The 12378-nt window shown below is 52.4% G+C and overlaps 1 protein-coding gene across 1 annotated transcript in view; it reads right to left on the reverse strand.

The window, feature by feature from the left end:
* Positions 1-10684: 10684 nt before the first annotated feature.
* TRIM8 (tripartite motif containing 8) overlaps positions 10685-12378 on the reverse strand; it is a 31022-nt gene continuing 29328 nt past the window's right edge. The window contains exon 7 of the mRNA XM_066323645.1: positions 10685-12256. Within this exon, the coding sequence (XP_066179742.1) occupies positions 11649-12256 (608 nt within the window). The 3' untranslated portion in view covers positions 10685-11648. The remainder of the gene's footprint in view (positions 12257-12378) is intronic.

Genomic DNA, 12378 nt, shown 5'->3' on the forward strand with positions numbered 1-12378 from the left:
TTTGGAACTTGACCTGCTCTTTAGTATCATTTTTTTTTTATCCCAATAAAGGAATTACATATTTCCTCCCTATTAATAAATAGTATTAAATGACTGATTAGCAAGCACGTTTGTAAGCAGAAGCAAGACTGATTCAGTGTGGAGCAGAGGGAGTGGTTACTGTAGTGGCTTAGATGCATAGGAGCTGCCCTAATACGCGTGGTTGCTGAGGACGCACTCAGGCGTCAGTCACAGCTTCCCCTCAGTGAGAGATAGAATGCAGTTGTGTTACCAATTGTGGGTAGTTTCTTAAAATAAAGCTGCTAAGGAGTCATTTGTGTAACAAGGGTAGAAGACTTCCACATATTCCTATAGCCATAAAAGAGGAGTTTGATGATAACGAGGCACTGTTGCATTGCGACACCGCTGCAGAAGGGAGAGAAGGGTTATATGTGTATAATTGAAGCTCTTTACAGTTGGAATAATGCAGGATGAGCGTGCCTAGGGCTTTTCTCGCAGCTGAAGGAGAATTTAGCCCAGCATTTCACCTTGAGCCAGCAAAAACGTTGTTCCTCCGTTCAATAAGTTCCATATGTGAGATTAGTCTTGATGTTGAACAATCCCTGTTGATTTTCCCTTGATGTTAAGGCAACTCTGCAGGAAAATGCAATTAAGTCCATGATTACTTTCCAGAATGAGATATCAGGTCCCAGGTTTCCTTCTTTGAAATGTGCAAAATGTATTCTCCTACCCCACCGCCTCAGCATGCCTTGCCAGGGACTTGGGGGACTGCCCCACGGCAGGCTGCCTGTCCAAGGCCTGAGGTCCCCCAGCCTGGTGCCAGCTGTGGATTGCCCAGGTGGAGGGTGAGGATCCTGGTGAACGGCAGATGGGAAGTGCTCAGTAAAACGAGCATTCATTCTTCCCTAGGCCGGCTTCCCTTTAGAAGGACACAGTTGCTGAAATAGGAAAGAGAATGTGATTTCCACCTCCTCCTCCCCAGTTCGAATCTAGCCCCAGACTGGCAAGGGAGTGGGAGCGATTAGCATGCCAAAGTAGCCATGTCCTGCATGAAGCGAGCTTGGTGACTCCTGGGCCAGTTTCTAATGCACAGATGGTAAAATAATCCCACTGCCCTGCTTGCCAGCTTTGTTTGCTGCCTGCCTGCGAAAGGCCAGAGAATGACTGGGGACTGCATTACCCCTTCCACCTCCTGGAGACGGACGGTCGCGCAGGATGGGGAAAGCTGCATGTACTAAAGCATGTGGCTTTACCACGCGTCAGCGAGTTGACTCATGGAGCCAGGCAGACGGCTGACACCCCTGGAGCTCCCAGCTCTTTTTTCCTCCCTTCCCCTGGACATCTCCACCTCACGGCACAAACATCTGCACTGTACGTGAAGCAGCCCCTGGCCGCCTACGTGTTACAGCTTGGCATATTAAAGTCAGCTGGGGCTCATTCCGTGTCCCCCCATACATCAGGATGTACAGTAGCAGTTCAGGGATGATCCGTGTGTGGTTCAGCTGTCTTTGCTGTGGCTAGGGGCACAGGGACAGCTGGGACAGCAACTGCTTTAGCAATCCAACTTTAATCTGCCTGCGTCCGTGAGTCAGCACCCTCCTAGTGCATCTGTCTCCAGCAGAGAGGCAGGACACGCATGCCGGAGTAGCAGAGCCTTGCTTTAAAAACCAGACGACTGGGGAGCGGGGTGGGGGAGAAGAGCGGGCTCAAGTGAGCTGTTAAGCAATCGCTAATGACACAAAGTGACACAGCTCCGGCTTTGCATGGATTGAGTAAGGAGTCATAAGATGAGATGTTCATTTAAATGCAGCTTGCTCGGTAACTCCCCAGCTGCGCAGGCTTATCAGGAACGCTGCAAATTTGGGCATGGCATGTTCCTGGGTCAGTCCAAGGAGGATAAATTCATCCCAGCATCACCTTTTCCTTGCAAATAATGCATTTGCCTGATGCAAGCAATGTAAAGAATTGCAGCCTTTTCCTGTGGGCAGGCTTGTGCTGGCTGAGTGGCAGAGCTTTGTGACAGATAGTCCCCAAGCTTTGAATTTGTCCACATTGCTTACCAAATGCAGAGGGAAATGCTTGGGTATCTCTCCACTGGGCCAGGCAGGGCAGGGCAAAGCACCCTTTGGGGCTCAGGCATTGATCTTTCACACTTGCAAGGGACTTGAGTTGGTGCTTTCCTGCTCCCTGTTCTTTCAGCAGTGGCAAACTTAGTCTGTAACACCCCACCACTGCCACAGTTGGCTTCCTGGGGCAGAAAAGCATTCAGGAAGGTAATGTGCTTTTTTAAAATCTCGTGTTGGCTAAACTTGGAAATGTGTGGATAATAAATATGTAGTAATTTTCTTATCACTTTAGTTGGGAAGGAAAAATTGCCCTATTGAACTCAGGATCCAGAAACGTTTGCTGGCTCGTTCATTATGTTTGCTTGTAGCCACACGTATTTGTTGTGCGCATCTGTACCTGGCAGAGTGTCACCTGTAACCCGGTAGTTAATTTGGTTTTCCTGTGCCGGGTGGTAAGAGGAGAAGACCGTGATAGAGTGAGCTGTGCTGGGAGGATGGAGGTGGGAGGTTAAAGTGACCATGTCTTAAGTATATCATCCTGCGGTGATGGCTGTAAATGTTCATTGTATTGTAAACGTTTCTCTGTGCAACCTGGTGAAAATGTATAAGGATTTGAGGTTCTGTTCACTTGCTGCTCCTTATCTGAATGTATTTACATCTGCTATGGCCTCTGCAGGGCTCTCTGCCCTGGGTAGCACCTGGCTAAAAACCACCTGGACAACTATCTGGGGCCAGCCAGAAACGCCTGCCACCGATAAATGCAGCCCCTGCCCCTCTGCCAGCCCTTCAGCCCCGCCCAGGTTTATGGCAGTGGCACACGCAGGGCTCCTTCCTTCCAGCGCTGTCAGCTTCACCCTCCGTTCAGGTGAGGCTGGGAGAAGCAAGCGTCTCATTGGTATGGGTGGAGCTCTGCCACAGGTCGCATCAATTCCTGGATTTTTAAAGCCAGAAGGGACCATTGTGTTCCTCTTTCCTGACCTCCCGCATAACACCGCCCGTTAAACCCCACCCAGCCGTGGTGACTCACGGCTGAACCAGAGCTCCTCTGGTAGGAAGAAACCCAGCCATCATTTAAAGCCTCCGAGTGACAGACAGACCTCGGGATGTTTGTCATAGGGGTTAATTCCCCTCCCGTGCTTCACTTTCACATCATTAAATCTGATTCTACCTTTGCCATAGATGAAAGAAGCCTCTTCTGCTCCTGCCCCATTGTGTTCCCTGAAGGGAAGAGGTGCTGGAGAAGTGAAATTCTCCAAGGGCATGTCAGAAAACCTGAGTCCCCACTCCCCTGCTCTGACCGTGGGCGCTGGGTGTAGGGACTCGTGTCCTCCCCCAGCTGTGGCCGTGTCCTCCACTGCAGCTTCGCTGGACAATGTCTCTCCTGCCCTTAGAGAATGCTTGCCAAAGCCTCTTGCAACCTTCTCCCATTTTTCCCACTACCTATAATGTTTCTTGCACATAAACGACTTCTCCCTCTGACCATAACTGGTCACCAGACTCTTTATGAAGTGTACTGGGATGAGACCAGCCCACTCCAACATTCCCACTCTTTTCCAAAAGCAAAAGGTGGTGGCTGTTGCATTCCCTGGGCCAGCCAGGTCCGCGCAAGCTCTTTCTTTTATGTTCCCTTTTTGTTTTTCACCAAAAAGGGATATTTGCAATATCTGGTCATGTTGTTACTCAGTGTAAAATTTAGATGTCTTTGTAAAAGAAAAAAAAAAAAAAGAAAAAAAATATAAATTAAAATTTAGTAGAAAGACAACTGGTGTTCGAGGGTGATCCTTTTTTCTTCAGCAGGTTCATCTTTTGACAGGATTGTCTCTTCTCAAGGAGCCCCCAGTCGGGCCACAAAGCTGCTCTTCCATTGCTCCTGTCACCCCACCAGAAATGGTTGCTGTGTACTAGAAGTAATCAAAACTGTTGAAGAAGCCTTTTTCCTTTGTATTTTCACTATCCCAAAACTATCAGAGAAGGCAGCCAGCGAAAAAAAGGGAAACCCTGGGAGGATCTTCTTTTTTCAAAAATCATGTTGTAGGTTAAAAAAAGCATGTCATGAAACACATTCTCCACTGACCTGGCAGGAAAAGGGAAGGGGAAAAAGGAAAGCAGCAAACGATTTAGGTTTAGTTCAGTGAAATGAGGCTGGGAGGGGGTTAGGAGGGAGGGAAGCAAATCTTTTGCTTTCCAACTAATCTGACTCATTACTGTTCCTGCAACACCCAGATGGGCCAAAAAGTGAGAAACTGTTAGAACTCTTTAAAGCATCAGCTCCCTCCCTGAACAGTCAGGATGCCTGAAAGGCTGTCAGAGCCACTGGAAAAAAAACATTAAAGATGGTCACACTTAATTTCTTTTCTCTTTTTTTTCAAGGCACGCTTTATACTCAGTCCTGGTATTTTTTCAGCGAAGTAGGAAATACTTTTTCATCTTGTTTGCCTAATGGATTGGATGTGAAAAATATTTCTCTGGCAAGTGAACACCCTGAGAGTTGTTTGACTTGTCACAATGTTATGTATCGGCCCCTGCGGCCCCCGGCCCCGAAGCCGCTGCGCTTCCCCTCGCCTGTTGCTGTTTACGGTGGGGACGCGGTAATTTATGGGGAGGCTGCGTGTGACCTTGCATGTGTCTGCTCCAGCAAACCGCGGGTGCCTTCCCTGCACAAGCCCCGCTTCACATCCACGTGATGAATTTAGTGCTCCCGAAAGGACAAGGAACCGAGCGGATTGGGTGTGGGGAGGAGAAAAAAAAAAAAAAGAAAATAATAATCTGCAGCCTGCAGGAGAAAAAAACACTGAGATTTTTGTTCCTCTTTGACCAGTATTTCCCTGTTTACGGCCTCGCGCCCCCGGCCGCCTGCCTTTATCGGAGCAGAGAAGTGGTCTGTGGCCGCAGAGCCCGGATATTTCAGCCTCCGCGTTGGCATTCCCCAGCCCGGCCGTGCTCTGCTGGGACACCTCGGAGCAGGGCAGCTGGACCGATGGCCACGGCCATGCTCCGGCCCACCCACCCAGGCACCCACCCAGGCGCTGGATGAAGCTTTTTTCATTTTATTTTGTTTTGTTTAAGTGGAAACAAGCTCGCACCACAGCCTCGTGATTGGCTCCTGCCGAAATGGCAGCTTCGGGCTCAGTTGGCTGAATTTGGGCTTGTTGGATTTTTTTATTGCAATCTGTTCACTTATTTCCCTTCCCAGCACCGATTGGAAGCAAAACTCTTGTAAAGCTGCGGTCAGGCTGTGCCCGTGCTGGGGGACACTGTCAAAGGCTTGCTGGAAACAGCACGGGGTGGGGGGTGCCCCCTCTGCATTTCCTATGTAGCTGTCTGACCGAGATGAATATCTGTATCATTTTTAATGGGAAAAGGAAAGAAAAAGTCACATACAGAAGAGGAAAGGCTGGAAGGAGCCCCTCTGCTTGCAACATGCCGTGACTGCACGCCTCCGAGCTGCAGCCCTCTGGGCAGCACAGCCGGGCAGCCAAACACAGCCCCAAGTAAATGACCCTAGGGGGAAGGGGGGCTGGCAGGTGGGCTAGGTCCCAAGTCTGAGCTTCATCGGGACCTGGCAGTAATGCCCTGCAAGTAAGTCACCTGGATGAGAGATATTTTTAAATAGAAGTTGTCCTTGCTGCTTGGCTTTGCAACACTTATGCTACCAATGAGAGCCACAGCCTGCAAGATTTAATGCTTCTTTGTCTGACAGGAGCTTGGGGTGCCGAGTGGGACACTGTTGGGGACAGCGAGTCCCTCCTGCCGAGAGCATCACTGTGGGCTGGGACACTGTGCCGTCCCCAGCCTGTGACAGCTGGATCCCAAGTGAGCAGACAAAGCACAACGTCTTGGGGTGGCTGAGCCAGCTGTCCTGCCCCAGCTCCATCACCCTCCCTGATGTCAGACAGGAGGATTTATATGTATTTTGGGTTCACTTTTATAGCTGGCACCTGTGAGGCCAGAGCCAGGAAGGGATAAGCAAAGGGGCCTTACTGTGAGGGGCTGGGTCTGTGGCATGGGCATGGAGAGTTGGTCTGGGGAATGGGGAAACAGGCGTGGCAACCTCTCTGCACCTGGGGACAGCCCTTGGGTCTGGGACTGGGCAGAGAGCTAGGCCTGGCTGGCGGCTGCTTTTGGAGCTGGGGCAGGAGCTGCAGCTCTCACAGCCCGGGGGGGTTGGGAGGGGCCCTGAATTGGGTGCATTCAGCACGGCACAGCTGGTGTGGGCTGCAGGGCGGGGGGGCCGCAGTTGCTCCTGACACTTTTGCCTCTGAATGTGATGATAAACTCCCTTTCCCGATTAGCGCTGATCCCTCTGCCTCCAAAACAGTTGGCCCTAATGAACATACGGCCCAACAGCTGTAAGCGGTTATACATATGCATGGATATATATATTTATCCCCCCCCCAGCCCATCCATATATACTGGAGATCACAGCTGTTGCTATTCTTCCTTGCAATGCAGATCAGACGCTCTCTCTCTTTGGAGTCTTACTTGACCTATTTTGCAGGCGCAAGATTTTTTGTGATGATGATTTCCCCAGTTGGTGCTTTTGATTCTGCCTGAAACATCTTGATTGAAGGCAAACAATGGCAGCTCCGGCAGCCGGCAGCGCCCCGCACCCACGCGCCGCCCCGGCCCCGCCAGCCGCCACGCGCCGGGGGGGCCCCGGCACTGCTCCGGCCCACGGCGGCTGCCGGCTGCTCCATGCCCACCCAGCTCCTCTGCTGCCGTTCCCTGTGCCCACGGGACGTGCCTCTGCCACCTGGCCCACCGCCTAGGCCATCCAACCTGGACCTTGAGGCTTGTGTTGGTGCTCCCCGCTCTCTGCCCAGCTGTCCCCTGCTTGGCCCTGAGCATCTTCCCACCAGCTGGAAACTGCTCCGCCACCCCGAAATATAGCAAGTCAGGTGGTGATGCCCCTTGGGGTCCCAGGGGTGGCTTAGCTGTAAGACCAGAGGGGGAGATGGTGCCCGAGCTGGCAGGGATGTCAAAACCCCAGTGGCTGCAGTGGAGCATCCCATGGCAAATGGACACCTTTGAAGTGCATTCTCCAGTGACCCCCAACCTCTGTTTGCTGCTTAACGCAAACTTCTGGGGTTGTGAGGGAGCCTCTCGTGTCCCTACAAGCCCCCCCCATCCATACAGGGTGCCCCAAAGAAGGGCCTCAAAGCCACCGCATCCTGGCAAGGAAAAGCGGCCATCCGGGCTCACACAAAGCCATTTCTTGTTTGGCATTTTTGTTTGAAGTGTGTCCTTCATCTGGGTTTCTACAGCAACTGGGAAGTTCCTATCCTGGCCCAGCTGGAGAGAGTGAAGCAGCCAGGGGAACAGAGCAGGAGGGCAGAAGGCAAGGCTTGAGGGCAGGAAGGGGAGAAACAAAAAATACGTTTTTTGAGAAGTGGGGCTGCATTTTCCTCCTCCGTCTTGGGCCCAGGGCTGCTACAGCTGGGACAGGATCCCAACCCTGTCCGTGTCTCTCTGTCTTCAGAGGCAGTGCTGCTAGCTGGGGCCAAATTAGGGGATGTAAAACACCAGCTCTTAGGGTTCCTTCAGGTAAGGAGTAGTCTACTGTATCCTACCCTGGTTGGCCCTGGCATGGCTGTATCCTCTGAGCCCTTGTGCCAGCCTGGGTAAAAATAAGTGAATTACTTCAGAAACTCACTTTTCTTAAAAGAAAGCAACAAAGCCTAATGAAACACCAATGGATCATCTTAGGCAGTGAGTCTCTTCATTTATTCATTATGAGATAATACCCAAATCTGGCTAATTAATATTCCTGCATATTTTCCAAGGGCTGATGAGGTATCTTAAACATCTCGTGGAGATGGGCTTTCATATTTATAAGGTTGATGTGCAAACTTAAATTGACACTGTCTAAATATACTCTCATGTTTAAGCATGGGGCTTTCACTCCCAAGGCACTGAGGGCATTCCTGGGGTGCACACCCTGGCTGCAAGCAGGACCTAGGGCTCAGTGGGTGGGAGAGCTGCCCAAAAAGGCTCCTGCAAGGCAGGGTGTGATGATGTGTGGTCCATCTTTCCACAAAGATGTGGGATTTCTGTTTGCTTTGGTAACGGGAACAGAGCACAACAGGCACTGACCCAATGGTGCTCATGGGGTCAGCGTTGTTTTGGGGTGAAGGATCAGTGTGAGCACCCACAGGGCCAGATGTGATGATGGGTACCAGGGCAGGGTCTGCAGCTTCCCACTGAAACCCTTTTCCAAGGTTAAAAATAGGACTTGGTTGCAAACTGAAAGCCTGGTTTGCATTCGCCCTCATTATGTTGATTGCTTATTTACATGTATGCAAATGGAGGAAGAGGCAGTGGCTCCTCCACCTGGGGACCCCTTGGCACAGGAGAGCCGGAACTCCACTGGGTGACCCCTGCTGAGGGCTGTACCCCCTTCCCAGGATCACCCTGAAAGTGAATCATCAGCCCCTCTTGCCGTGTTGGTCCGAGGGCTGAGCCTCAGCCCCGTGCCCCAAGTGGCTGGTGGCACGGTGCTTACAGCAGCCATTGCCTCTCCCCTCACTCTGCTCCACCAGATGTGCGTGTCCAGCTCCAGCTGTTCCCCATCAGCCTCCCCCGTGCAGCACCGCCAGCCCTGGGATCCTTTTTCCACCAGGCCCCATGTCCTTCATCAGACACCAATTTGGTCTGGCCCAGCTGCTCATTTTTCTTTCCGCCGTGTGACATGTTTTCACCTGGCTCCTAATCCGTCTCTTTCCATTCACAACTCGAGCTGTTTATGGATGTGCCGCTGCTCCCCCTGCTCTCCCCACCCCCCGGACAGAGCAATCCATCAATAAAACCCTGCTGTGCACCCGAGCATCAGCACTTCCCCTCCCAGGACACCAATATCCCAACAGGGCCACGGGCACACATTCCTCCTCCTGCTCCATTGGGGGACCCCATGGGGCCATTGCTTTCCTCCTCACCACCAGCAGCACATGGGGCTTGATGGCACTGATGGTCCTGGAAGTTGGGACACCCAGGACATCAGGGGACTCTTCCTGGATAGGGGGGAACAGAGGGGCTGTGGCCTCTCTTCTCTGCATGGTCATCCACTCTTCTGGGGCTGCTTTATCCAGTGAAGGTGTGGGGGAAGAGTTTCCCATGGTGGGGAGACTCCTAATCTTGGGGGTCACCCTGCAGGGTGGGGGCTGTGCCTGTGTTCCCCCATCAGTAGGTGGCAGGTGCTTTAATGCCTGGGCTGGCAGCTGCTGCAATCACAGGAGGCAGCAGCTGTGCCGAGGAAGAAGAGGATGATGAGGAGGAGGACAGCTGGGCAGTCAAACCTACAGACACCAAGCCTAGGGGCCATGGCTGGGGAGAACCCTGGGGTGGGGGGTGGTGGCCCTGGCTGTGCATCGGGGACCCTCCTCCACAGGGAGAGATGTCACTCATCTTGCCTGTACCCCCCATCACCCCGAGGCTCTTCTTTACCCCCCAGCAGCTGGCCCTGTGAACATGGAGGGGAGATATCATGGGATCCCTGTGGAGGTTGAGAGCATCCTGCTCCCCATCCTGCCACCCTGGAGTGCTTTGCTGTTGACTGAGATGCAAACCCCCAAATACCCCAATGGACTGGGGACTTCCTGAAGAGCCTGAGCAGGACAGGGTTGGCAACTACCCAGCAGGACAGCAGGGCTGAGCTGCCAGGCTCTGCAGCCTGTGTACAAGAACACTCGGGCAGGAGGTGCTGGCTCCCCAACCCAACAGTGTCCAACCTGGAAGTTGTCCAGGGTTGTGCTGCCACCTCTGTTGGAATGGAATGGGGGGAGTTAGTGAGAGGGTCCCCCTCCCTCGAACCCACTCTCCCCCTGTTTCAGCTCACTGAGACTTTCTGCCCTTCCCAGTTCCCACCAAAGCAGCACGGGGGGAATCCAAACGGAACTAAACCAGGGGTGTTTTGCAACCAAGAAAAAAATAAAGCAAGCTGAACCTGAAGAGAGCAGTGGAAAACCCCTCCTGCCTCTAGGACACTGCTCTGCTTTATGAAGTCAGCCTCATTTCCCCGAGACAAAGATTGCCCCAGCCCCAGCCAGGCCAGCCCACAGCCCCACTGCACATCCTGGACAGTGTTCCTCCTCGCCCTTCCCAGCCTTGGCTGAGCACAGAGGGTCCCCAAACCAGCCCAGGGTGTTGCCAGCACCCACAAAGCCACAGGGGGCAGTGGGGCTTTAGGTGGGGATGAAGGTTCAAGGGCTGGGTGCCAGGGCAGCAGCATGGCCAGAACGGTGGATGCTGGCAGAGTCAGGAAAGCTGCTATCCCAACCCAATCCCCATCCCACAATGGGGATTGTTCTGGAGCCCATGGGCAGGATGCAGCCTGGCCGGCTCTGGGCCTGACTCACATCCTCGCTGCCTGGGAGGCAGCTGGTGGAGAGCCACATCTCCAGCACACCTTCCCATGGGGCTGGGACATGGGATGGGCGCTGGTGGGGCCCCCTCTGCATCTGGGACCCGCTGCTGAGCTGGTCCCTCCCAAAGAACCCCTCCAGAAAACCCTCCCGCCATCGTCCGGCCCCTGCGGGACTGGGGAGCCTTTCCTTCCCAAAGCAGGTCGGAGCCTCCCGCCGGAGCTGGTGTTCCCGGGGGAAGAGCTGCAGCAGAGCGAGGCATTTGCACTAAGTGATCACATTTATTTGAATATTTTGCGTGTGTGTGTGTGTGTGTGTGTGTGTGTGTGTGTGTGTGTCTAAAATCGGTTACAGAATAAATACCTGTGCCTTATAGCAGGAAGTCCACTTTTTTTTTATACAAAGTGCTTGTTACAGGAAGTTGCATCAGCGATATGCAAGAGAGGAGTGCATTTCGGTCACACTTCCCCTCCTGAAAACTAGAACAGATTTTTTTTTATTTATTTATTTGTGGTTTTTTGTAAAGTTTCTTTTCCCTTTTTTTTTTTTGTGCATTAAATTTCCTGCCATTGTGTATTTACAAATCTCTGAAAGAAGGAAAAAAAATGCCAATATGCATGAGAAGTGGCCTTGTAACACAAAAAAAAAAAAAATCAGCCTTTAAAAAAAAAAAGTAACAAACCCAAAATCTACAAGTATCATTTCATACTGAATCAATGATAGATTTTTTCTTTTTTTTTTCTTTTTGAAAAGGGAAAGAAAGGGGTGGGGAAAGGGGAAAAAATGAACCAAACCAGAAGAAATAAACTCGGAGAAATAGAAAGAGAGAAGGTGCCATTGTCCCTTCTGAAGTTTTCCAAAGGCAGAGAGGAGTGAGGAAGAGCACAACGCACAGACCCAGATGTCCGACTGAAATCCCCATCAATTTCTTCTCGGTAATTTCTCCCTCGTGTATACCCAGCGAGGGGCAGGAAGGACTTCCAAAATTAAATTAAAAAAAGGCGTTAAAATGAAAAAAAAATTATTATTTCATTTTAAAAGGATTAAAAAAAAAAAAAAGATATGACAGAACAACCCTCCCCAAAATCCTGGAGGGGCGTGAGGCAGGGAAGAAATCGGGTTTGATTTAAGTAAGGGGAGAAAAAAAAAAAAAGAAAAGCCAAACCAAACCAGACTTTTCTCTCTGAACACGTCATCGAGCGGGACTCTCTGGAGAGTGTGACGGTTAACTGGTGACGTAGTGTTTGGCCGATGGCTGGCCGTAGACCCTATAGAAATCCTGCCGCCCGTGCTGCTGGGATGCGTCAATCCATTCCCTCACGGCAAGTCCCGGGAGCGACTGGGGGACGGCGGGGGCGGGCGGCAGCGGGTGGGAGTACTCCTGCGACGACACTGTCCAGGGGAAGTGCCCCGACCGCGGGTAGGGCTGGTGCCCACTGTGGTTGGACACCGAGGAACAGTAACAGTTATCCACGGAGCAGACGAGGATTTTGCGCCCGCCGTACTGGGAGAGCACGGACTGCTGAGATGATGTGGTGTTGGGGTAGTGAGATGGGTTGAAGACGGAGCCCGAGTGCACGGGCTGCGGGCCGCTAGGAAGTCCAACTATGTGCTGCGTGGAGCTACAAGGCACCATGGCTTGTGCGGACTGCCCCTCGCCAGCCGAAGCGCCCTGGCTCATGTACTGGCTCGCCACAGTCCCGGACGATGGCTCGAGGAAGCTGCCCTCGGGAAAGGCGGTGGAGTGCTTGCGCTTCTCCGCGCCGGAGTTGCTGACGGTGCAGGGGTACATGGGGATGCTCTGCAGGAAGGGGACGGGGGTGCTCAGAGGACCTGCGGAGGGAAACAGGAGAGGGGGATTGTATTAAGCACAGCGTGGCACAGCTGGGGTGCTCCGGTTGCTGATCCAAAGCTGCAGTGGAGCCCGAGACCCACATGCCAGCTCTACATGTGCA

This window comes from Sylvia atricapilla, chromosome 8, assembly GCF_009819655.1.
Source record: "Sylvia atricapilla isolate bSylAtr1 chromosome 8, bSylAtr1.pri, whole genome shotgun sequence".
NCBI lineage: Eukaryota > Metazoa > Chordata > Aves > Passeriformes > Sylviidae > Sylvia > Sylvia atricapilla.